The sequence below is a fragment of the Oncorhynchus masou genome, chromosome 7, assembly GCF_036934945.1.
Source record: "Oncorhynchus masou masou isolate Uvic2021 chromosome 7, UVic_Omas_1.1, whole genome shotgun sequence".
Classification (NCBI taxonomy): domain Eukaryota; kingdom Metazoa; phylum Chordata; class Actinopteri; order Salmoniformes; family Salmonidae; genus Oncorhynchus; species Oncorhynchus masou.
The window spans coordinates 15,067,070-15,093,305 of record NC_088218.1 but is presented as its reverse complement, the minus strand read 5'-3'; the positions used below and the strand labels follow the sequence as shown (position 1 = coordinate 15,093,305).

Below are 26,236 nucleotides of genomic sequence, written 5' to 3'. Positions count from 1 at the left end.
CAGGCGACTACATACTGACTGATCTACACGGAACTTCACATCGTAAATAGCTGCTCATTATTATTTGTAGATCAGTCAGCAAGTCACAATTTACCAATGATACATGACGGTTTTGATCCTCTCGAACACGGCCTCCGTCAGCTACGTTTACCACGGACTGGCTGGGAAAACTGTGCTAGACTACAGTAGAGGGGGGGGGTTGATGGTGACGCAGGAAAAACACCCAAGTGCAGACAAAAAAAATAAGCAAGGAAGAGAGATCATATTAGCAGATCTGGATGCATGTATGAAAATAGTATGTAACACACGTTGACACTTAGCGGAACCCAGAATAGAAAGATTCATAGACAGGACAAGTCAACTCAAGGAAGTTGCATCAAATTTTGGGGTAAGTAACATTGGGTAGCTAGCAACAATGGTGCTAACTGGCTGGTATAACTAGATAACGACATATCTGAGTAATCATTAACAATGAAACGTTATAGCGGTCTAGTTACAAGGTGTAATGTTACACATATGCTTTTCATTGGATAAAGAGGTGAGAGTAATAGCAAGCAAGGTGCCTGACATCGGCAGAATGAATGCTGAAATGCCGGTTTGTTTCTGTATGTAACGTTGGCTAGTTAAGTTAGCTGTTATTTTTGGCTGTGGTAAAATGGCTGACGTTTCCCATACCAACCTGTTAATTGTTTGGATTTTGAAATATAACGGTCTCCACATAGCTAGTTCAAGGTCAGTCTCAGCCAACATCTTGTCTGGTTAACGTCTTGGACTAGTGGTGTTGACATATGGGCTGGTGTTTGATCAACAACCTACCAATGCACACAGACTGTTGATTGTTGTGGCGACGGCAGCGCCATTAGCTAACGTTAACTAGCATGTTAGCACTACTACCGATGTTGAGTAAGGAGAAGGCCCTTGCAATGCTTGTCAGTAGCTAGCTAACTAACATTACGGGCCTTGTCTAACGTTATGCATTAGTTATCGTCCAGACTCCTGTTGCATGAAGTTATTTTTCACATCAATTAACCGTGTTCCAGGCAGTGTTTGCAAGCTGGTTATTTTCGCATTGTTTGAAATATTTGGCTAATGCTTTTTAATCTAGCAAGTGTAGTTAGCTACGTTAGTTGTTGGCTGATGCTGGCTAGTTAGCGGTCTCATATCTAAAATGCATCATACAATGTGACAGTAACACTTATTTTGAGATTGAGTTTGCTGTAATTAAATCAAGTTTTCCTTATACTCCAGTCCCCAAATTACTTGATTTAATTAGTTAGCTGCACAATGTTACTCAATGACGTATCCTCACAGAAAGAGGTTCTGGTGAGGATAGCGGATCGTGATAAGAATGATTAGCAAGCCTCGGACCAAGTACATTTTTATTCACACACATCAAGCAAGCAACCTTGTCATTTGTCGTGACAATGTTTTCCTTTGTGCCAAGCTCCTTGTCAACCAACGGCTGTCACAAGAAATGTCCAAATGTCTTGACAGTTTGCAGACAGACATGTCTCCAAAACGAAAACTGAAGGTGTAGCCAAGGGTAGTCTTGAAAACCCGACTGTAGTTGACTCTGCCTAGTGTCGGTTTTTGAGACTAGCCAAGGTAGGGGCTGGCATTAGATCTATTGACAAAGAATCGATTTTAGTTATTTGCAAGCAAGGCATTGTCAATATGTCATCGTTGACGATTTTTAGGCCTGGTAATATGCTTACTTTGTGCATTTCCGGATACAAATTACTTAATTCCAACTAAAAGGTTTGCGTTTCCTCAGTCCTGACATAACTATGCTCACTTCAAGTTTTACTCAAGTCAGCAAAACTAAGCCTTGACCAAGATGACCTGAATACTTGCCGCAAACACACTGCCATGGCAGCTGTACCAGGTGTAATTACTAGATTTTCAGTAAGCTGAAAACCAGTGTTTCTCAATTTTAGTTTTAACCCTAAACGTGCACCACTGATTCAGTTATTCAACTAATCATCAAGCCTTTGACTAATTAAATCAGGTGTGCCGGTTTATGGTTAGAACACAAATGTGGAACGTCTGGGGGTGCTGAGGAGAGGGTTGGGGAAACCATGGTTTATGGCCCGGACAGGTGCTTTCTCAAGACTCAAGGTTTCTTTTCATCTGATTGGTTCCTCAACCGTTCTTGCTCCTTGGGTCATTGATTCCGATTGGCTTGTTAACTTCCATTCACATTGTAGCTGTCAGCTGTAGCCTACTCCTGCCGGCTTGCCTGATGATGCTTGAGGTAGAAGTCGGCCCAAACCACAGATCTAGGATCAGATTCCCCTTCCCTAATACTAACCTCTTCCATTAGATGGAAGCAGATACATCTGAAGACGGGGAAACTGAAGACAGCCAATAATAAACCTGTAAACTGAGCCCAGAGGATCGCAACTCAGCTGGAGACTGTCTTAATGTGTCTTCCAGTGTCTCACAACTAGACACACAGACCTTTCCTACCCTGAAACCCTAGCCCCTAATCTTAATGTTACCTCATAGGCACTTGAGTAGATTGAAGGAGCCTCAGCCTAACAACAGGTTTAGGGCCTATCTTTTCCATCCTGACTCATAGTGATTTAAGATGTTTTGCTTTGTCACTCTGCTGTTGTGTAAGGTCAATATTCTATACAGACTCACTTATGTTATAGTGCAGTGTTTCCCAACTCCAGTCCCCCCCAACATCACACATTTTTCTTATAGGCCTGGACAAAATCCCCTGATTCCACTCATTGAGGGCTTGATGATTAGTTGACAAGTTGAATCAGGTGTGCTTGTCTGGGGCTACAACAAAAATGTGTGCTGTTGGAGCTACTGGAGGACTGTAGTTGTGAAACACTGTTACAGTACTGGGACACATTGTTGGACTAACACAACTTTATGTCAGTGGCACTGACAGCCAAGCATAGATGGCCTGATTTCAATCCAATATGCTATTATTAATCATTTTTGGCAATTATTAAGAATACATTGTTTGTCCGTAAACGCACAATGGCTTGTTCTCCTTGTTCAATTGTTATTGTATTAGGCTTGGCTAATATAGCCAGGTGATATCTTGAAACCTCAATATCCCATGCATGTCTTGCTGTAGTGAGATGTGAGTAACCTAGGAGCTACAGTTTGTTGGGGTAGGATTAGGGTAGGGTCATGCTCTGTGTGACCAATCAACAGTTTGTCAGTAGCTGAATAGTGTCTTGCACAGTCTAGATATCTCTGAACCAGTTCGGCAGAGACTATTAATAGGCCAGTGTGGCGTATGGTTGATAGTCCTGTGCTGTCTGCAGCACAGCTAAACTGGAAATAGGAGAGGTGATGGCAGTGTGGGGGGTTCTGTCTGTCGGTATTAGGGCTACGGTGTGTGTGTCTGTATGTCATAATTCCACCCCGTTGTCAAGCATGCGTATCAGCATTTTAATGTCTAGACCCAGATAGTGGCAGAGTGAGAGTCATTTGAATTGGTCTCGCTTAGTTGAAGACTCCTGTCTTGCAAAAATACTGTGGAATCTTGGCCTTTGGATGCACCTGTGTTGTTTCTCAGCTATTTTTACACCTCAACAGTGGTCTGAAGTTGACCATGTGATGTTCACTAGATTGTACACAGATTAGCTGAAATGCACATGCCTCAGTCCCAAATGCATGTGAAAAATGGGGCATCAACCATTCTAAATCTCTGTCCCCCTGTCTCTGTCCCACAGGTTCTGCGATGGTTTCTGCAACCCTCCCTGAGCCTCAGCAGCCGGAGCGTTCCCTCTCAGCCGGCCTCTGGTACTCCTTCCCTACCCAGGCAGTGATTCCCCCCCAGGCCAGGGCCTCCTAAAGCGGACAAGACTGCTAAGATCTGCCCCGTGTCAATCATGACGGTCACCACCCGTGGCTCCCCCGTGGGGGGCAATGATAGCCAGGGCCAGGCACCCGCTGATTCTCAGAGCCAGCCCCCACCCACACAGGCCCAGGTGAGTGTCGGGGTGATGTGTGTCTGTCTATGGATAGTTCCCCAATTATCAGTGAACAAGGTTACCCGCATATCACCTGAATGTCTGCGTGAAGTTGACTGACTAATATGGAGCGATCTGCAATGCCATATGCTTTAGTACTTACTTACTTTTAATATTAATGTGTGTGCGCGTTGCAGACTGTGTCCCCAAACCCGTCGACCACGGAGCCGTCTCCTGTGAGCCCACCGGCGGCGGAGGAGGAGCAGGGCCAAGGAGACTCTGCCCCTGCTCTGGAGGAGGAGGAGCCTGCCTTCCCTCACACTGACCTGGCCAAGCTGGACGACATGATCAACAGGCCCCGATGGGTAGTCCCAGTCCTGCCAAAGGGGGAATTAGAAGTTCTACTTGAAGCTGCTATAGACTTATGTAAAAAAGGTGTGACCATCATCGTATACAATATACATCCATATAGGACAACATCTTTTTCATTTGTCTTCTATTGATCTCTCTTTGTTTTCTGCCTTTAATCGTTGCCTCTTTCTGCAGGGCTTGATGTGAAGTGTGAGGCGTGCCAGAGGTTTTTCAGGGACGGCCTGACCATCTCCTTCACTAAGATCCTCACAGACGAGGCTGTCAGCGGGTGGAAGTTTGAGATCCATGTAAGGGCCTCGTGTGTGTGTGTGTGTGTGCGCGCACACTAGCACTTCCTGTTTGAACTACAGCTGATTGTCCTTCCTTCCACAGAGGTGTATCATCACCAACACACACCGGCTGGTGGAGCTGTGTGTGACCAAGCTTCCTCAGGACTGGTTCCCCTTACTGGAGCTACTGGCCACAGCCACCAACCCCCACTGCAAGTTCCACATCTACAACGGCACGCGGCCCTCTGAGACCATCCCCGCCGGGGCCACGCTGGCCGACGACGAGCTCTTCGCCCGCCCACCCGACCCTCGCTCACCCAAGGTAGGCCCCAACTCACCCTCGCTTACTCAGGATTCCTCGCTTGATATAGTATACCCAAGTTTTCAACATGAATAAAGCTGTCGTCAGTGATTAGCCGTTCATTGTTTTCTCTCCATCTCTCCCTCTCTCTCAGGGCTGGTTGGTGGACCTGATTAATAAGTTTGGCACACTGAACGGGTTTCAGACTCTACACGACCGCTTCATGAGCGGACAGGCACTCAACGTACAGATCATCGCTGCCCTCATCAAGTATGTTAGCACAGATGGACCAATGTAAGGGACTTGTAAGGGACGTGTGCGTGTCCTAACCCGTGCATGTCTTCCCTCCAGGCCGTTCGGCCAGTGCTATGAGTTCCTGACCTTGCACACAGTGAAAAAGTACTTCCTGCCAGTGATCGAGATGGTTCCTCAGTTCCTGGAGAACCTGACGGACGAGGAGCTGAAGAAGGAGGCCAAGAACGAGGCCAAGAACGATGCCCTGTCCATGATCATCAAGTCCCTGAAGAACCTGGCCTCCAGGGTGCCCGGTCAGGAGGAGACCGTCAAGAACTTGGAGATATTTAGGTTGAAAATGATCCTTAGGTGAGATTCCTTCAGTTGTTTTCTTTTTAGGTTGTTATTGTATAGAATTAAAATTTACATTTGGGTTTGAGCACCTCGTGTGATGAGTGTTTTGGTCAGTCAACTGCTGTTTTATTATTATGGGAAAACTCCACCCAAAAACTGTTTTGATATTTCTTTCATTAGTCAATTGTTGACGTGCAAAACATTTTTCAAGATGTGTAACTTTCAAAATACAGCTGGTATTTTTCTGACATGTAAAACATTTTGGGACTCTGTCAACAATGGACTAATGAAATAAATACCAAAAGATAGCTTTTGGGTGGAATTTTCCTTTTCGATAAGATGGTTATTCCTTTAAGTTGTTGATTTGTCCCCAGGTTATTGCAGATTTCCTCGTTCAACGGCAAGATGAACGCTCTGAATGAGGTCAACAAGGTCATCTCCAGCGTGTCCTACTATACACATCGGCATGGCAACCCTGAGGAGGAGGAGTGGCTGACGGCAGAACGCATGGCGGTGAGTCACCACAGTTACTCCTTATGAATGATAATGGACTGGATTTGTATAGAGCTTTTAAATTGCTCATCAGAGTTTAATAGTCAATTCCAGTTCAATTCCTGTCAGTGGAATTGGACATGGAATTTCTCCACAGGAATGCTAATTTATTATTTATTTATTTAGCCAGGTAGGCAAGTTGAGAAGTTCTCATTTACAACTGCTATGCCTGATGTTTGTCTTCCTCTCCCTTTCTCTCAGGAGTGGATCCAGCAGAACCACATCCTGTCCATCGTGCTGAGGGACAGCCTCCACCAGCCTCAGTACGTAGAGAAGCTAGAGAAGATACTCCGCTTCGTCATCAAGGAGAAAGCCCTCACCATGCAGGACCTGGACAACATCTGGGCAGCGCAGGTACTGAGTTAAACGTGTCATGGGAAAATGGGTCTCAGCAATATGGGGATGGCTCCATCTTGAATTTTAATGTACTTCCTATTCATTGAACCTATACAGGTTATTCTCATTTGTGAAAAATATATATTTTGCAAGAGAGACTTTTTCCTTTATGGGTAGGAGAAGGGGTTGTTTTTAGAACCATGCCTAAGTGTCTTCTGTGTCTGTTTGTATGTCAGGCTGGTAAGCATGAAGCCATAGTGAAGAACGTCCATGACCTTCTGGCCAAACTGGCCTGGGACTTCTCTCCAGAGCAGCTCGACCATCTCTTTGATTGCTTCAAGGAGAGTTGGACGAATGCGAGTAAGAAGCAGCGTGAGAAGCTGCTGGAGCTGATCCGTCGTCTGGCGGAGGACGATAAGGATGGAGTGATGGCCCACAAGGTGCTCAACCTGCTGTGGAACCTGGCTCACAGTGACGACGTCCCCGTGGACATCATGGACCAGGCCCTCAGCGCACACATCAAGATACTGGACTACAGCTGCTCTCAGGTAAAACTACTGTTACTTCTAATGGGTTGTATTCATTAGGCACCAAATGAAAGAAAACAGACAGAAACTGGGACTTTCTTCCTGAACTTGTCAAATGAGAATCTCTTGTTTTTTGTTTTCTGTTGCAAAATGTTTTGCTACGATGGTCCCTAATGACTAGGACCCTGCTCTGTGTTTCTGTGTGTTCCAACAGGACAGAGACACCCAGAAGATCCAGTGGATAGACCGCTTCATCGAGGAGCTGCGCACCAACGATAAGTGGGTCATACCAGCCCTGAAGCAGATCAGAGAGATCTGCAGCCTGTTTGGGGAAGCTCCTCAGAACCTCAGGTAACGAAAGACTCTCTCCATCTCCCTGTCTCTCTCCCTTTCGCTCTCGTCTCATCTCATTTTTCCCATTGAGTCAAAGCTTGTGATGAAATATTACATTTCTCTCCTTCCCTTTCCTCTTCCCCATACAGTCAGACCCAGAGGAGTCCTCATGTGTTCTATCGTCATGACCTGATCAACCAGCTACAGCACAACCATGCCCTAGTCACTCTGGTGGCTGAGAACCTGTCTGCCTACATGGAAACCATGAGACCGTTCTCCAAAGCTGAACATGCAGACTTTGACCCTCAGACGGTCAGGGTGGGAAGTCGCTACAGTCATGTTCAGGAGGTCCAGGAGAGGCTCAACTTCCTGAGGTAAGGCAGGCGGCTGTCTACAGGTATCTCAGGATGAAAACATTGACCCTTGACTGCTTTTCTGGGCGGCGAGGCATTTCTTAGTCTGTGGGAATGAAAGTGGCCATTCTGAGTCCTCTGTTAGTGTCTAACTGCTTTGAACCATCTTGTTCTCCAGGTTCCTGTTGAAGGACGGACAGTTGTGGCTATGTGCTCCTCAGGCCAAGCAGATCTGGAGGTGTCTGGCTGAGAGCGCCGTCTTCTTGTGTGACCGGGAGGCGTGCTTCAAATGGTACGTACACATTTGTTTAGACCAGCCTTTGATGTATATTAAATATGATTTCCCTTTTTTTAATTATTCCAGGTTAGTTCAACTCAAATGTTATTGGTAGCACTTCACTTAAAGCCTGCTGGGATCATACTTTATCATTTGTTATATGCAAGTATGAGCCTTTATAATGTCTTTATACTGTCTTTTCCAACTCTAGGTACTCTAAGCTAATGGGAGATGAGCCAGACCTGGACCCGGACATCAACAAGGACTTCTTTGAGAACAATGTTCTGCAGCTGGACCCGTCCCTGCTCACGGAGAACGGCATGAAGTGCTTCGAGAGGTTCTTCAAGGCTGTCAACTGCCGCGAGGGAAAACTGGTGGCCAAACGCAGGGCCTACATGATGGATGACCTGGAACTCATAGGACTGGACTACCTCTGGAGGGTGAGTGTTAAAAAGCTTGTTCTAAAGCTTTCTGAACATACTGTAAAACCTGGAGCTCATAGGACTGGACTACCTCTGGAGGGTGAGTGTTAAAAAGCTTGTTCTAAAGCTTTCTGAACATACTGTAAAACCTGGAGCTCATAGGACTGGACTACCTCTGGAGGGTGAGTGTTAAAAAGCTTGTTCTAAAGCTTTCTGAACATACTGTAAAACCTGGCTCAGGACTGGACTACCTCTGGAGGACTGTTCTAAAGACTACCCTGGAGCTCATAGGAGGGTGAGTGTTAAAAAGCTTGTTCTAAAGCTTTCTGAACATACTGTAAAACCTGGAGCTCATAGGACTGGACTACCTCTGGAGGGTGAGTATTAAAAAGCTTATCAATGTTCTAAAGCTTTCTGAACATACTGTAAAACCTGGAGCACAAAGGACTGGACGACCTTGGGAGGCATTTGAGTTAAAACTCCTCTTATCGCTGTTAAGCTTTTCTAGACACCAATCTGGTTCCTGGATTAACCCTGGAGGAGGATAGTGCACAAAACCGCTTTGCATTGTTCTACCAGGTGGTGATCCAGGGTACTGATGACATCGCCAGCCGAGCCATCGACCTGCTGAAGGAGATCTACACCAACCTGGGGCCCAAGCTGCAGGTCAACCAGGTGGAGATCCACGAAGACTTCATCCAGTTGTGTTTTGACCGTCTGAAGGCGTCGTACGACACGCTGTGTGTCCTGGACGGGGACAAGGACAGCATCAACTGTGCCCGGCAGGAGGCCATCCGCATGGTTCGCGTGCTCACCGTGCTCAAGGAGTACATCAACGAATGTGACAGCGACTACCACGAGGAGAGGTCCATACTGCCCATGTCCAGGTAGGAGAGAGACTCACACACACACGAACTCACACCAACACACACTTGTGAAAGCGAGGTCTAACAAAGTTTGTCAGAGTCTCAGCGCCAATATTTTGACTGACCAATCCCTCTCTTTCTTTCTCCCCTTTCTCTCTCTCAGGGCGTTCCGGGGGAAGCACATCACGTTGATCGTGCGTTTCCCTAACCAGGGTCGTCAGGTGGATGACCTGGACATCTGGTCTCACACCAATGACACCATCGGCTCGGTGCGCCGCGGCATCCTCACACGCATCAAGGCCAACGCCACGCACACCAAGATAGAGCTCTTCATTGGCGGGGAGGTTGTCGACCCGGCGGATGACAGGAAGCTGATTGGACAGCTCAACCTCAAGGACAAAGCAGTGAGCTAGTCATTTCGTAATCAATGGCCCATGCACTGGTTTTGAATTTAGGGCTTAGTTCCGATGTGTTTAAATACAATTTTACTCCCTCCTGGAATCACTAATCTACTAGGATTAGATGATGAAAGCACAGTGTATCTGTTAGCGTTTGGTTCAAATCGGTATTTTGTGTGTAGTTGATCACAGCCAAGCTGACCCAGGTGAGTGCCACCGTGCCCTCCAGTCCTGACAGCTCCTCTGACTCCTCCACCGGCTCACCCAGTAACCATGGCAACCACTTCAGCGAAGGGCCCAACCCAGAGGTGGAGGGCTGCCTGCCTGGAGTGGTAAGACACACACACATCTTTCCTCACGTGAGAAATGTCAAATGTGTCATCTTCTCCTGAGTAACGTCTTGCTCTCTGTAGATCATGTCTCTCCACCTGCGCTACATCTCGTTCCTGTGGCAGGTAGCAGACCTGGGCTGTACCCTCAACATGCCTCTGCTGCGAGATGGAGCCAGGCTCCTCATGAAGCTTATGCCTCCAGGTACACTGTCTTTCTCTCTCACGCTCTCATTCTTTCTCATTATAGCTTGCTGTCCTTCTGTGGCCCCAAAACAGCATCTCGCATCCTTCCTCTGCGTCTCTCTCTCTCTCTCTTACTGTGGTTTGAAATGATTTGTCCTGACTGACTGATGTTCTGGTTGAGCTGTGTGTAGACAACGGTACCGTGGAGAACCTGCGCGCTATCTGTCTGGATCATGCCAAGCTGGGAGAGAACAGCCTGAGCCCCACACTGGACTCCCGCTTCTTTGGCCCCTCGCCCTCACAAGTCCTCTACCTCACTGAGGTTGGTAACACACACCACTGTGTGTGTGGTGGTTTACGTGATTGATTCATTACCCCTTACACTCTTCACATCCTCCTGCCACGTTTGATTGGATTGATTCCCCAGGTGGTGTATGCATTGCTGATGCCGGCCAGCGGCACCCTCGGCGAGGACGCCAGCGACTTCCAGTACCACTTCCTGAAGAGCGGCGGCCTCCCGCTCGTACTGAGTATGCTCACCAGGAACAACTTCCTGCCATCGGCCGACATGGAGACGCGGCGGGGGGCGTACCTCAATGCCCTGAAGATCGCCAAGCTGCTGCTGACCGCCGTGGGGTTCGGACACGTCAAAGCTGTGGCTGAGGCCTGCCAGCCCGTGGTGGAGGGGACCAGCCCTGCATCGCCGGTAAATAACGCTTTTGTATTGCCGTTATATTACCTCTGTAAATGCGGGGAAAACCTTGTATTACTACAGCTTAGACGAGTGCAGAACAATGGGGGTAGCAGGAGGTCGACCGATTAATCGTAATGGCCGATTTAATTGGGGCCGATTTCAAGTTTTCATAACAATCGGAAATCGGTATTTTTGAGCGCCGATTTTGCCAATTTTATTTTTATACATTAAATTTTTTTTTTTTATACCTTTTATTTAACTAGGCAAGTCAGTTAACCCACCGTTCCTAGGAATGTGTTCTTAACTGCCTTGTTCGGGGGCAGAACGGCAGATTTTCACCTTGTCAGCTCGGGGAATCCAATCTTGCAAACCTTACAGTTAACTAGTCCAACGCTCTAACCACCTGCCTCTCATTGCACTCCACGAGGAGCCTGCCTGTTACGCGAATGCAGTAGAAGCCAAGGTAAGTTGCAAGCTAGCATTAAACTTATCTTATAAAAAAACAATCAATCATAATCACTAGTTATAACTACACATGGTTGAAGATATTACTAGTTTATCTAGCGTGTCCTGCGTTGCATATAATCGATGCAACGCTGGGGGATGATTTAACAAAAGCGCATTTGCGAAAAAGGTACAATCGTTGGACGACTGTACCTAACCATAAACACCAATGCTTTTCTTAAAATAAATACACAGAAGTATATATTTTTAAACCTGCATATTTAGCTAAAAGAAATCCAGGTTCGCAGGCAATATTAACCAGGTGAAATTGTGTCACTTCTCTTGCGTTCATTGCACGCAGAGTCAGGGTATATGCAACAGTTTGGGCAACCTGGCTCATTGCGATCTAATTTGCCAGAATTTTACGTAATTATGACATAACATTGAAGGTTGTGCAATGTAACAAGAATATTTAGACTTAAGGATGCCACCCATTAGATAAAATACCGAACGGTTCCGTATTTCATTGAAATAATAAATGTTTTGTTTTCGAAATTATAGTTTCCGGATTCGACCATATTAATGACCAAAGGCTCGTATTTCTGTGTGTTATTATGTTATAATTAAGTCTATGATTTGATAGAGCAGTCTGACTGAGCGATGGTAGGCACCAGCAGGCTCATAAGCATTCATTCAAACAGCACATTTGTGCGTTTTGCCAGCAGCTCTTCACAAGCACAGCGCTGTTTATGACTTCAAGCCTATCAGCCTAAAGGGCTGGTGTAACCGATGTGAAATGGCTAGCTAGTTAGCGGGTTAGTTATTACACTTTGTTTTTGCATTATTTAAACCAAATTGAACATGTTTCATTATTTATTTGAGGCTAAATAGATTTTTATTGATGTATAATATTAAGTTAAAATAAGTGTTCATTCAGTATTGTTGTAAAAAAAATTGTCAGATTAATCGGTATCTGCTTTTTTTTTGTTCCTCCAATAATCGGTATCGGCGTTGAAAAATCATAATCGGTTGACCTCTAAGCAGGACCCTTGTTACCAGACCCTGAATGGACAGACCATGATCACCTCAACGTACCTTCATTATGTATTTGAATGAGCTTGAATATGACTGGTGTTCTCAATCTGTCTTTTGATTTTGTTCCTCTCCAGATCAACCAGGCGACCCACGACCAGGCCCTGGTCCTCCAGAGTGCTCTACAGAATATCCCGAACCCCGCCTCTGAGTGCATGCTCCGCAACGTGGCCATACGACTGGCCCAACAGATCTCTGACGAGGTGAGACGGCGTGTCTATTAAGACGAGTGCTTACACATGCGTTCAACCGGTTAACAACGGCAAGTCAAAAAGAGTAAGATCGTAAACGTCTGCTCACTTCTTTTGGCAGTCTCTGCCCCCGAACGCCCAAAACTTCTTCCAAGCATCCAAGTACATCCCAGACCTCTGTGTGATCCGGGCGGTGCAGAAGATTGTGTGGGCTTCAGGCTGTGGCACGGTACAGCTGGTCTTCAGCTCTAATGAAGAGATCAGTCAGATCTATGAGAAGGTAAAATCCTTTCTAAACTGAGATGGTGTGTGCTTGGTTCTTAAGGTGTGTATTGCAGACTTCTATGGGTTTGTATGGAGAGTTTCTGTGTCTTCTATAAACTCACAGCGGTGTGTGTTCATCACCTCTACAGACGAACGTGGGTAAGGAGCCGGACGGGGAGGATGAGATGGTGTGCTGTGAGGCCCTGGAGATCATGACCCTGTGCTTTGCCCTGCTGCCCACCGCTCTGGACACTCTCAGTAAGGAGAAGGCCTGGCAGACTTACATCATAGACCTGCTTCTGCACTGCCACAGCAAGTATGTCTGCATCTGGCTGTTAATCTATGTCTGTGTTGTGGATCTGTTCATTCAGGGCATTTCCTGGACACAGACTAATCCTGGACTGAAAAGCATTTTCAATGAATTCTCCATTGAGTTTATTATAGGAGTAGGCATAATCTGTGTCGGGGAAACCGCCTCTTGGTGTTCAAACTTAATCTCACAGAAACAAGCCGATAAAACTATGTTAAAAGCACCTTTTTGACAGAGAAATCAACCGGTTGTCATCTTTCTGTCTGTCTCCAGGTCAGTTCGTCAGATGGCTCAGGAACAGTTCTTCCTCATGGCCACTAGGTGCTGTATGGGACACAGACCCCTCCTCTTCTTCATCACCCTCCTCTTCACCGTCTTAGGGGTGCGTATCCTTCCATCTCCCATCTCTTCCCTTTCCCCTACTGACACAACAGTTATTCTTCAGCTCTGGGTAGAAGTTGCCCTTAAGGACAGACCTCGGATCAGTTTACCAGCTCTCAATCCCAGCCTTCATAATTAGAAGAGGAAATGTAACTCACTGAAACTCTTCACCCCACTCCATTGGGACCCCTTGTTGTTGTAACACGTATCCTTCCTCTCTCCTCCAGAGCACGGCGAAGGAGAGGGCGAAGCACGCAGGAGACTACTTTACGCTGCTGAGGCACCTGCTGAACTACGCCTACAACAGCAACATCAACCTGCCCAACGCTGAGGCGCTGCTCAACAATGAGATCGACTGGCTCAAGAAGATCAGGGTATTGGACAAGAAGTCTTTTCATTGTTAGAAAATGAAATGCAGTTTAATATGGTGTAGTTTAGAGAAGGTCTAAGATGGGCTTTCATATCTCTCATAAATATTACCGCTAAATGGCAGTTTGGTGTTTTTACCGTTAGGATGAGGTGAAGCGGACAGGAGAGACGGGGGTAGAGGAGACCATTCTAGAAGGTCACCTGGGGGTCACCAAGGAGCTGCTGGCCTTCCAGACACCAGAGAAGAAGTACTACATTGGCTGTGAGAAGGGCGGGGCCAACCTCATTAAGGTGGGTCATTGTGTTGTTTATGAAATCCAATATGGTTGCCAAATAGCACTCAATATAGTCACAGGACAAGCCACCATAGGATGATGCTTTGTCCATTCTGTTAATTCACCCCACTCTTTCTCCAGGAGTTGATAGATGACTTCATCTTCCCGGCGTCTAACGTGTACCTGCAGTACGTGAAGAGTGGGGAGTTCCCTACGGAGCAGGCCATCCCTGTCTGTAGCAGCCCCGCCTCCATCAACGCCGGCTTCGAGTTGTTGGTGGCTCTGCCGGTCGGCTGTGTCCGGAACCTCAAGCAGATCGTTGATACACTCACTGACATGTACTACCTAGGTACACCAACTATACACTCACAGATATGTACTACATAGTCACTTAATCTGAAATTCCTAATTATTATTTATCTCACATATTCCTCTCTATACTGGTAAATTGTACCTCTCCCCAATGAATTATAAATGTTTTTCTGATATTCATTGTTGTGTTGATCATATATGTGGAATGGATAAACATTGAACAACTCCCTCTCCCTGTCTCTCAGGTTGTGAGGCTCTGACAGAGTGGGAATACCTCCCCCCAGTGGGGCCGCGGCCCACCAAAGGCTTTGTGGGGCTGAAGAACGCGGGGGCCACCTGCTACATGAACTCGGTCATCCAGCAGCTCTACATGATCCCGCCCATCCGTAACGGTGTCCTGGCCGTGGAGGGCACCGGCACCGACGTGGACGATGAACTGTCCGGGGACGAGAAGCAGGAGAACGAGGTGACCTGACTGACTGGGAATCAATCCAAACTGTATTTACTCTTCAGATTGAATAATTGCAAAATGACTCGCTTAAAGCTTCAATCTGAGATGCTTTTTATGGCAGCCCCAACCCTTCGTATAGAGCTAAGGGACTAGGGAAATGAAATCCCTCTGAAGTTCATATTACCGAGTGTTTATGGATGTGGTGTAGAAGAACCAAGATGTACAATTTGAACTTAAATAATCCATCCGGTGTATTGTTACTTTCCCTCCTCAGACTAATGCAGACGGAACGGCACGGGAGGAGGTGTTTGCCTACCAACACCAGTTTGACGACAAGCCCTCGCTGAGTAAGTCGGAGGACAGGAAGGAGTACAACATTGGGGTGCTACGCCACCTACAGGTCATCTTTGGTCACCTGGCCTCCTCCCGACTGCAGTACTATGTACCCCGAGGCTTCTGGAAACAGTTCAGGTGAGCTAACGATAGCAGGCTGAGGTAAAACAATGAAATGTCAAGGAATGTAGTGGTGTACAGATTACAAGATGTTTATTTTGAAACCAATTTCACACAAATGGTCTTGGAAGACTAAGAGCTATCTCTATCGATCTCTCTCCTGTAGGTTATGGGGTGAGCCGGTGAATCTGCGAGAGCAGCACGATGCCCTGGAGTTCTTCAACTCTTTAGTGGACAGTCTAGATGAGGCTCTGAAGGCCATGGGCCACTCCTCCATGCTCAGCAAGGTGCTGGGAGGCTCCTTTGCCGACCAGAAAATCTGCCGTGACTGCCCACACAGGTGAGTGGTTTTCATCCATTTACTAACACTGGTGGAACCAAATGAACGACCACTCATCCTCCAGATTTTTATTATGCGAATATTCTAAAAACCTGTATAAAGAAAATATGTGCATTTTCCCACCAGTGTGGTATTTCCACCAAATGGACTTAAAAATATAAAAAATGAGTGCGTGATTACGTAGTGCACACAAAATGTACTTTTCCGCATAACTTCTCGTGTATCGAATAAAAATCTGAAGTGCAATGTGTTTCTATTGGATTTTCCACTCAACCAATAGTTTTGTCACAAAAACTGTTGTTAAGTAGAAAATGTGCCTACTCTGGTCTTAATGTGTGCGCTCTCGCTAACAGCTCTGAGTCAGTGTGGGTCGGCTAGTCTACATGATGACATTATTCTGGATTTTTTAAATTTGTCCAACAGCAGTCATGTATTTATCGTCTTGTCACCAGAATAAGACCCATGATATTTATTGGAAAGGAGCGTCAAGCTCTTCACCTTTAATCTGTAGCCTAATAAACTGCATGGTTTCCTGAACCGTAGTGGGAGGACCCACACCGTGTCATCGCATGACTCCAAGTCTACTTCCATATGATGATTTTTATATAAATGTTTGTGCATAAAAGCGTTTTCACCGCCATTTCCCATAATACATTTTTAACAAAGATCCCACCATGTTAAACAAACAAATTATCTGTGTCGCCTTTTATAAAATTGTACTGAAACTAGCTGTCATGATCATTAAAAAAAAGTGTGTATATATAAGGTATGACTACTCTCAGAAATGTGGATGGAAATGTGGTTAGTGACACAAAATGGCACCACATAGTTCTCAGTTATCACAGGCCTGAAATATAATAAGTGAAACTGTTCCACCATCTTGTTCCCAGGTATGAGTGTGAGGAGTCATTCACCACGTTGAACGTGGACATCAGGAACCACCAGAACCTGCTGGACTCTATGGAGCAGTACGTCAAAGGAGACTTGCTGGAGGGAGCCAACGCATACCACTGTGAGAAGTGTAACAAGAAGGTACCTCACTCTTCTCCTGTCCTTCATCATTCCTGTTGAGTACTCAGTCCTTTGTTTTCATTCCATTGCAAAATAGCAGTGTCGATCTGGATAGATACTTTAGGATGACATTTCTTACTGTTGTGTTTTATCCACTACAGGTGGACACAGTGAAGCGTCTGCTGATAAAGAAGCTTCCTCCAGTGCTGGCCATCCAGCTGAAAAGGTTTGACTACGACTGGGAGAGGGAGTGTGCCATCAAGTTCAACGACTACTTTGAGTTCCCCAGGGAGCTGGACATGGAGCCCTACACTGTGGCCGGGGTGGCCAAGCTAGAGGGAGATGACGGCAACCCGGAGAGCCAGGTAGATTACTTTTATATCAAATTTGATTTGTGTATTAGAGCTCTATAAATGTTTCACAAAGTTCTAAACAGAAACCATGAAAGAGTAAACAGAAGCAGCATTGGCAAGGAAACTCATCATTAGTCCAAACATTGTCTCTAGTTAGTCACTCCTCCCTCCTCCTTTTCCTCTCAGATGATCATGCAGAACGAACCATCGGAACCCGACCCGCCAGGCTGCAGTTCTAAGTACCGCCTGGTGGGGGTGCTGGTGCATTCGGGTCAGGCCAGCGGCGGCCACTACTACTCCTATATCAGCCAGCGAGACAGTGGCACCGGCGGTAGCGCCGACAGCGGGCAGAAGGAGCGCTGGTACAAGTTTGACGACGGTGACGTGACGGAGTGCAAGATGGACGACGACGAGGAGATGAAGAGCCAGTGCTTCGGGGGGGAGTACATGGGAGAGGTGTTTGACCACATGATGAAGAAGATGTCCTACAGGAGGCAGAAGAGATGGTGGAACGCCTACATCCTGTTCTATGAGAGGATGGACGCGGCAGGGGTAGGGGCCGCAGTGGAGGCAGACGGAGAGCTGGCCAGGTGCATCTCAGAGCTGACTGTGTCTCCCACTACACCACGACAGGTGGGGATCAGGACTGTGTGTGTGTGTGTGTGTGATAGTGTGCATTTGTTTGTGATAAAGTGCAGAGGCGAGAACCTGTGGGTGTGAATGAGTCTGTTTGTGTGTATAATGACGTAATGCTCATAACCGTACTAATGAATTTCCCCTCCCAGGTGACGATGCCGGGGGCCATTGAATGCAGTGTGAGGAAGCAGAACGTCCAGTTCATGCACAGCCGCATGCAGTACAGCTTGGAGTACTTCCAGTTCGTCAAGAAGCTGCTGACCTGCAACAGCGTCTACCTCAACCCTCCCCCGGGTCAGGACCACCTGCTGCCAGAGGCAGAGGAGATAGCCATGATCAGCATCCAGCTAGCAGCTAGGTTCCTCTTCAGCACTGGGTTTCACACCAAGAAAGTAGTCCGGGGGCCCGCCGGTGACTGGTGAGTGGGTTGTCTGTGAGAGGGAGAAAGTGTGTGCTTTCTTTATATTGCAAGACAGCCTTGTAACTCTCTTTCCCTCGTCTCTTTCCTTTTCCCTCTTTCTGTCTTCTCTCCTCCCTCCCCCACCTTCTCTCCCTCTCTCTCAGGTATGATGCCCTGTGCATACTGCTGCGCCACAGTAAGAACGTCCGCTGCTGGTTTGCCCACAACGTTCTGTTTGCGTACCCCACACGCTTCTCTGAGTACCTGCTGGAGTGTCCCAGTGCCGAGGTCCGTGGGGCCTTCGCCAAACTCATCGTCTTCATCACCCACTTCTCCCTGGCGGACGGGCCATGCCCCGCCCCCGCCTGCTCCCCTGACGGGTCCACACAGGTACAGAGGGAGTAAAGGGGGAGTGAGAGATGGAGGGAAAGAGTAGAAGGTGTGTGTGGTGTGATGTAATACTAATTACCATACTTGGTATTCACATCTCAAAAAATATAAATGAACTTACCACAATCAATTTCAATAGAAAGTTAGCAAAAAATAAGATTCTGCAACCATGTAGAGGTAAATACTTCACATAAAAATCACATTGATTAACTCTTTGGTCCTATCACAGTTTTCTTATTTACTAATGGCACTGCCTACTCCAGATGACTTGTTTTTGAAAAATCATATGAGCAAATAATATTTTATTTTATTTGGAATGCTAAGCCAGACAAAATTAAACGTACCTATTTATATAATGAATATCACTTTGCAGGGCTAAAATGATTTAAATATTAACACTTTATACCTCTCACTAAAAGCTTCACTTATGTATAAGTTATACTTAAACCCAAAATGGTTCTCCAATAGATTAAGGCTCATCCTTTGTTAAAAAATGTATACAGATTTATACAGATTACAAATTTTCATTTTTTATGAATTGAAAATTAAATTTTGTTTAAAGTATTGCCCTTTGTTAAACAAGCCATTAGAGGTCGACCGATTAATCGGAATGGCCGATTTAATTGGGGCCGATTTCATGTTTTCATAACAATCGGAAATCGGTATTTTTAGGCGCCGATTTTCCAATGTTAAAAAAAAAATATATATATATATATATATAGCTCGTGGGATCCAATCTTGCAACCTTACAGTTAACTTGTCCAACACAATAACGACCTGCCTCTCTCTCGTGGCACTCCACAAGGAGACTTCTCCCGAGATGAGGCTGATGTAACCGAAGTGAAATGGCTAGCTCGTTAACGCGCGCTAATAGCATTTCAAATGTCACTCGCTCTGAGCCTTCTAGTAGTTGTTCCCCTTGCTCTGCATGGGTAACGTTGCGTCGATGGTGGCTGTTGTCGTTGTGTTCCTTGTTCGAGCCCAGGGAGGAGCGAGGAGAGGGACGGAAGATATACTGTTACACTGGCAATACTAAAGTGCCTATAAGAACATCTAATAGTCAAAGGTTAATGAAATACAAATGGTATAGAGGGAAATAGTCCAAAAGTGCTATAATAACTACAACCTAAGACTTCTTACCTGGGAATATTGAAGACTCATGTTAAAAGGAACCACCAGCTTTCATATGTTCTGAGCAAGGAACTTAAACGTTAGCTTTCTTACATATTGCACTTTTACTTTCTTCTCCAACACTTTGTTTTTGCATTATTTAAACCAAATTGAACATGCTTCATTATTTATTTGAGACTAAATTGATTTTATTGATGTATTATATTAAGTTAAAGTAAGTGTTCATTCAGTATTGTTGTAATTGTCATTATTACAAATAGTTTTTTTTTTTTTAATCGGACGATTTATCGGTATCTGCTTTTTTGGTCCTCCAATAATCGGTATCGGCGTTGAAAAATCATAATCGTTCGACCTCTAAGCCATACAAAGCTGGTTACAATTTCAGTTTTATCCTCCAGAAAAGATAGACCAAATGTTATGGTTAAACAAATATTCTGATTATAAAAAAAATATTTATGGAAACAATGAAATGTTTAAAAATGGTGTTATATATTTATTAATTATATTATGATTAGAAACAGAACACTTATTGTTTTTACATTTAAAGGTATATAAAATTCTTGCCACCATCAGAATGCTATATATATGGGGCATACAACAATCTCAGCTCTGTAGATTTTGCTGCGAAGAGATCATTTATTCTGGTATTGCCCCAATGTAGCTTGTTTCTGGTCACAGGTTCATGGAATGGTTAAAAAATCATAACGTGCAATTAAAATGAACCTTACAAATAGCAGGGTTTGGTGATTTGGAAAGCCGTAGTCACTAAATAATATAATACTCATGGGAAAGGTTTTCATCTGTAGCTCACAATCTGTGGATACTATACGTTTTAGAAAGGTTAAAAAACTTATGCAAAACAGCACAATTCAAAAATATATGGCATATGGAAACCAAACGAGGATGGTCTCGGGTGATAGGTGGGATGGGCTGAGAGTGGCTGAGGGGCGGGATTAAAGAGTTTATGGTTGGTAATGTATCGTTATGTGACTGCTTTATATAAAAGTCCCATGGATGCTAAGTGTATGTACACATATGTAGCAGAAAAGCTGTAAAAAAATAAATAAATATATATTTATTTATTAGTCCGACAGGGGGTGCATGGGTAAATTAAAAAAATGACCTGTAACCTTTGACCTCCTGCATCAGGGCTGTGATAACCTGAGTCTGAGTGATCACCTGTTGAGGGCAGTGTTGAACCTGCTTAGGAGAGAGGTGTCAGAGCACGGCCGACACCTGCAGCAGTTCTTCAACCTCTTCGTCATGTACGCCAACCTGGGTAAGACTACGTGCGTGTGCAGGAGAAACGCTGTTGGTTTGTTTCTTGCTGGAATAAAACATGGTTTCTCTTCCTCCCTCCCTCTCCCCCCAGGTCTGGCAGAGAAGACCCAGTTGTTGAAGCTGAGTGTCCCTGCTACCTTCATGCTGGTGGCTCTAGACGAGGGGCCTGGCCCTCCCATAAAGTACCAGTATGCAGAACTGACCAAGCTCTACGCTGTGGTCTCCCAGCTACTGCGCTGCTGTGACGTCTCCACACGCATGCAGTCGTCCATCAATGGTATGTTTCACTCTCTCTGTCACCGCCTTATGGTTGCTGTCTCTTATGCTCTCCTTTCTTTCTCTCTCGTTCTCTCTATCTCTGTGTTTCATTCATTCTCTAATGGTTCCAATCTCTCTCTCGGGTTCACTGTCTGTCATTCTCTCTCTCCTGTTTCTTTACTCTTATTTTCGTTCTTAGAATAAAGCGAAGTGTGCAAAAAGACATAAATGTATCTCACTGTCCTCTAGGTAACCCGTCCCTGGCCAACCCGTACGGAGACGCCAACCTGACCACCCCCATCATGCCCCTGCAACAGCTGGTGTCAGAGATCCTCTTCGTTAGGACCAGCTATGTGAAGAAGATCATCGAGGACTGCAGCAACTCTGAGGAGACGGTCAAGCTGCTGCGCTTCAGCTGCTGGGAAAACCCCCAGTTCTCCTCTACCGTGCTGTCTGAGCTGCTCTGGCAGGTAAGGGGTTAACACGGATGACTCACTCACACACAGCGTTTTTGTTTCCCTCACCCGTCTACCTGTCTCGACCCCTAGGTGGCGTACTCCTACACATATGAGCTGAGGCCTTACCTGGACCTGCTGCTGCAGATACTGCTGATAGAGGACTCCTGGCAGACCCACAGGATCCACAACGTGCTGAAGGGTATACCAGACGACAGGGACGGCCTGTTTGACACCATTCAGCGCTCTAAGAACCACTACCAGAAACGGGCCTACCAGTGTATCAAGTGCATGGTGGCTCTGTTCAGCAACTGTACTGTGGCCTACCAGATACTACAGGTAAACATGATAATAGTAGACTAGATATGGTAGTCACCTCTCGCTCCTCTCTGCCTACCAGATCAGTCATTTTAGAATGGTGTTTCAAGTATGTACAGTATGTTTGTGTCTGGATATTTTGAATGGTGTATCAGGAATAGAACTGTGTTAACATTAGAACTGTCTCTCTCTGTTGTGCTCCCAGAGTAACGGGGACCTGAAGCGTAAGTGGACGTGGGCGGTGGAGTGGCTGGGGGACGAGCTGGAGAGGAGGCCCTACACAGGGAACCCCCAGTACACCTACAACAACTGGTCTCCCCCCGTCCAGAGCAACGAGACCTCCAACGGGTACTTCCTGGAGCGCTCACATTCCGCACGCATGACCCTGGCCAAGGCCTGTGAACTTTGCCCCGAGGAGGTACGGAAGGTGTGTGCGCGTGGGATGGGTGTTTGCATGTTTTGTCGGTGTGTGTGTGGTAATGTAACAGAGCTCTCCTTGGCTGATTCCATTGTCTGTATTTTCTTTCAGGAGCCAGATGATCAGGAGGCAACAGAAGATCACGACTCCTCCCCTCCCGAGGACACAGCGCTGTACCCCCATAACCCTGCTCCTGCCACGCAGTTTCAGCAGGTAGCACACACACACACACACACACACACACACTGTGTGGCACTGCTCCAGAATTTACAGAAAGCTCATATTGAATGCTGACACCTCTTTCTCCCTGTTTCCATGTCTCTTTGCAGCAGAACAACCACCCCCACACCCAGCCCTATACGGGTCCGGCTGCCCAGCACATGAACACGCCCCAGCGGCCCCCACAGAGAGCACAGGAGAGCTGGGAGAGCACCACAGAGGAGGTGGGGCCCGTGGCGCCCCCACCCGCTGTCCAGATGACAAAAGAGTAACAACATGACACGAGGGCAACCAACCCCTTTAACCTGCAACTCACCTCCCCAAATCTCTTTGCACACTATCACTCAATACCTTCAAGACACCCAGTTTATTGATCGGCTGATCAAACAGTCGATTTAAGATTAGACCCAGGCCGGAGCGCTCTCTTCTCTCCAGGAGGAACAGCGTCCTTTGTCACCCTTGACTCCTGCCCTCTGGATCGGGCCAATTAAGCTCTTCAAGTGTCTCTGTGTCTATCGTAGAATTGGAATTCTATGATTTCTAGAACTTTGAGTGGGAAGAATCTCGACCTTGTCTTTCTCTCTGCCCCATAGAGACACGTCACTGCTGACAGAGAAAAAAAGCATACTCCTGTCTGCAGGGTTGTGTGTACAGTGTTTTTCAGAAACAGATGAAAGACAATGATGTGTGTGCAGTGTGTGTACAGGAAGTGAAACAGAATGGTGATGGGAAGGTGTACATAGTTTTAATGTTTTGGAATCGTTAAAACCTTCCTTCCCTCGACCTCCCTCCCAACCTACAGCAATGATGCAGCAAGGCTGTCCTGGATTGGCCCCTGGTATGTGACTTCAAAACTGAAAAGGAAGACCAATGTCAAATCAAATGGGGAAAATAATAAGCGTTGCTATTGTTTTCTCTGCTTTGTAGTGCATGGAGGTGAGGTTTGGCCTGTCACTGGCTGACCGGGTCTTGGTTGATGCAGTTCCACCACTATACTATAGTAGGTTTCAAACGCCCCTCGCAGTGAGGACATGTTGAATATAGAATTAAAACTGGTATTCACCCCGTGTGCACCAGTTGACAATGGCAGGGCGGGTGAAGGCTTGTTTGATCTCTGCTCACTTGAAGTGAAAAGAACTCTCTGCTTCTTGGTTTTCTTACCTTTTTTCCCTTCCACATTTTGTCCTACTTGAACACAGCTACGGTCTTACAGATGTCTGTCCGTTGAGAATAACAGAAGAAGCATTCTAAAGCAGGGTCATGATCTACAGTAACTGCTGGTAAACAAGCTAACTGACTCGCCCAGCGTTTCTGATTGTCCTTCTAGGATTCTATCTGCAACGAAAGTAGATGGCTGTGTTTCAGTTGGTAACATGAATGTGTGGTTTGTTGTAATTTCTTTTTTTGTTTTACTGGGAGAATTGTCTGAAACGAGCAAAATCCCTGCAAAAAAAGAAGCCCTTGATATGAAGAATCGTAGGCTATTTTATTTCAATTTCCTAGATGTTGTTTTTGCTGATTTGAAAGGAAGTAGAAAGTAATTGAAAAGGAACTTTTTGGTCCAATTCTTTTTTTTTTTTTTTTTTTTTTAAATACTTTGTTAATAATTGTTTTGAGTTCCATCTGCCCTGAACCGTTTTTGCTAACAATAGTTTTGGCCATGGTGTGATTTTGAATTCTGGAGCTACAGTTCACACTTCGAAGTTGTTGTTTTTGTCTGTACAGCAGTGTGCCCACTACCAAGAATACATGGAAAATGCCATCTTTACATTGTAGTGGTTTCATATTTCATCTATGATACCTTTTAAATACCCAATGCACGCAAACAAAAAATCATTGGGACATACAACGTGACAGTGACGAAACAATATCTCGTTGAGGGAATTTGCCAACAAGGGAAAGGGTTGAAACTGCAATGGATTAGACAAAATGTCTGCTTAAACTGTGGCCTTTACAGACAAGCTGTGGAGGAGCAAAGTGAGGAGGGAACGCCCCCCCCCCTCCCCTCCCCCAAACAAAAAGCATACTGGGGAGAAAAGAAGTGGCAACCCGGAACCTCCTGGGAGGACAAGACTGTGGATGGTTCTAGATTAGAACCTAATGGGGGGGGGTTAAGAATGCTGTATGGACTGATGTCATCCTTCCAGGCCCTGTCCTAAAGCACTACAGGTCATGTCTCCTCTCACTTCTTCCATAATATTTTTTAGACAGCAAGGTCTTAGATTGTTTATTTTGGCATCTTCGTTGTGTAAGGTGTTATTTCAGGATCAGAACTGCCTTCTTATTTTGTTTGAATAATTATATTTTTTGTTGTTGTTGTGAAACATGCATGGCTGGTTATTACCCCCCAAATCTGCCTTGGAGCACTCTACAAACACACCACACTGTAAAATTATACTTTAAGAAAAGGACAAATAAATGGTCTTTTGAATTATTATGCCCTGTATGCAAGGAGGAACCAGCATATATATATTTATTTTTCCACCTGTCATTTTTTTTTTTAGATTGGCATGGAAAAAGGGGAGGAGTCAAGGGAGAGGAAATTACTTTATATTATTTCTTATGCCCCCTTTTAACCTTGTACTTGTCAATCTAACGAACCAAACAGACAAGCGTTACAACACAGCTTATAAACCCCACTTTGAGCAGACACTCTGGAGGGATGAGCCAGTCTGCTACAGCAGGTTTCCAGCCACTGATCCACAGTCAGCCAACTTTACCCCAGCCCTATCCTCCTTCTGTAGGTGAAAACTGACACTAGATCTGCTTTTGAAGCAATAATGTCTGGCATCTTCTCTCAGGAGGCACTGTTTATTCCAGCTCATTCTCACCCACAGGAGGAATGTCAAGGGGAGAATCTCAATTGCTTACACCTCGCTTCCTTTCTCCCCATCTCCTCCTCAAAAGTCATTGGACGAGAAAGCCAGAGGTCCCTCCCCTCTGACCTTCTCCTCCAATGGGTTTTGAAGAAGTGAGGAGTTGCTATTGAGATTCTCCCAAGGACTGTTAGAAAGGCAAAGGGGATGTGGTGTTGACATAATGAGACGTTACAGCTGTCATCCATTCCTCGATCTCTACCTAATATGACACAGTCAGTCATGACTGTAGAATTATCAGCACCAGTGTTCAGGCCTATCTGACTAAAACCAATGCAGCCAGGAAAACATTGAGCCAGTGACAATGTTTTCGATGCATCCACCATGCACTCTACCTCCTGTGCCATAGAAGTCCAGAACTCCTGGTAGAGACTTCAGGGCACCTACATTTTGGGACCCTGCATTCACATAACAAGGAGTGTCAGTACAGTAGTCACAATGTGAAACACCTAGATTAACAGCAGGGGAATACTACAAAAAGAGAAGGTTGGTGATTGATTAAAAGGCTTCCTTAAAAAAATGTGTTTACAAATATAACACACCTACTCATTTCAGGGTTTTTATTTAGACTATTTTCTACATTTTAGAATAATAGTGAAGACATCAAAACTATGATATAGCATATGGAATAATGTAGTAAAAGTGTTAATTCTTCAAATTGCCACCCTTTGCCTTGATGACAGCTTTACACACTCTCTCAACCAGCTTCACGAGGTAGTCACCTGGAATGCATTTCAATTAACTGGTGTGCCTTGTTAAAAAATATATATATATTTAACCTTTATTTAACTAGGCACGTCAGTTATGAACAAATTCTTAGTTACAATGAAGGTCTAACCCGACCAAACCTGGACGACGCTGGAC

The 26,236-nt window shown here is 45.6% G+C and overlaps 1 protein-coding gene across 3 annotated transcripts; it reads left to right on the top strand.

Moving 5' to 3' along the window:
- Positions 1-140: 140 nt before the first annotated feature.
- On the top strand, positions 141-24,931 carry LOC135543354 (probable ubiquitin carboxyl-terminal hydrolase FAF-X). 3 transcript variants are annotated; one of them, XM_064970550.1, is made up of 42 exons: positions 142-388; positions 3,702-3,959; positions 4,139-4,376; positions 4,488-4,600; positions 4,686-4,904; positions 5,038-5,153; positions 5,235-5,486; positions 5,846-5,984; positions 6,225-6,377; positions 6,596-6,907; positions 7,101-7,237; positions 7,369-7,593; positions 7,751-7,864; positions 8,061-8,289; positions 8,851-9,158; positions 9,301-9,541; positions 9,718-9,867; positions 9,949-10,069; positions 10,242-10,372; positions 10,478-10,756; positions 12,358-12,483; positions 12,593-12,751; positions 12,885-13,051; positions 13,319-13,427; positions 13,654-13,800; positions 13,940-14,086; positions 14,212-14,419; positions 14,628-14,848; positions 15,108-15,304; positions 15,453-15,626; positions 16,517-16,658; positions 16,799-17,002; positions 17,177-17,623; positions 17,776-18,044; positions 18,191-18,416; positions 20,697-20,826; positions 20,920-21,105; positions 21,336-21,556; positions 21,635-21,880; positions 22,065-22,277; positions 22,389-22,490; positions 22,607-24,931. In XM_064970550.1, the coding sequence occupies exons 2-42, from the start codon at positions 3,861-3,863 to the stop codon at positions 22,766-22,768; spliced, it is 7,779 nt and encodes a 2,592-aa protein (XP_064826622.1). In that variant the 5' UTR covers positions 142-388; positions 3,702-3,860; the 3' UTR covers positions 22,769-24,931. The 3 variants fall into 3 exon arrangements, with proteins under 3 accessions (XP_064826620.1, XP_064826622.1, XP_064826621.1); XM_064970549.1 differs by having other exon boundaries at positions 22,065-22,286; XM_064970548.1 differs by having other exon boundaries at positions 141-388; positions 22,065-22,490.
- Positions 24,932-26,236: the final 1,305 nt, after the last annotated feature.

Excerpts from the sequence above, each read along its gene's own strand:
- LOC135543354 (XM_064970548.1), top strand. The coding sequence starts at position 3,861 with ATGACGGTCACCACCCGTGGCTCCCCCGTGGGGGGCAATGATAGCCAG. Across the intron at positions 4,601-4,685 it reads GGTGGAAGTTTGAGATCCAT|AGGTGTATCATCACCAACAC; the intron begins GTAAGGGCCTCG and ends TTCCTTCCACAG. Across the intron at positions 5,154-5,234 it reads ATCATCGCTGCCCTCATCAA|GCCGTTCGGCCAGTGCTATG; the intron begins GTATGTTAGCAC and ends TCTTCCCTCCAG.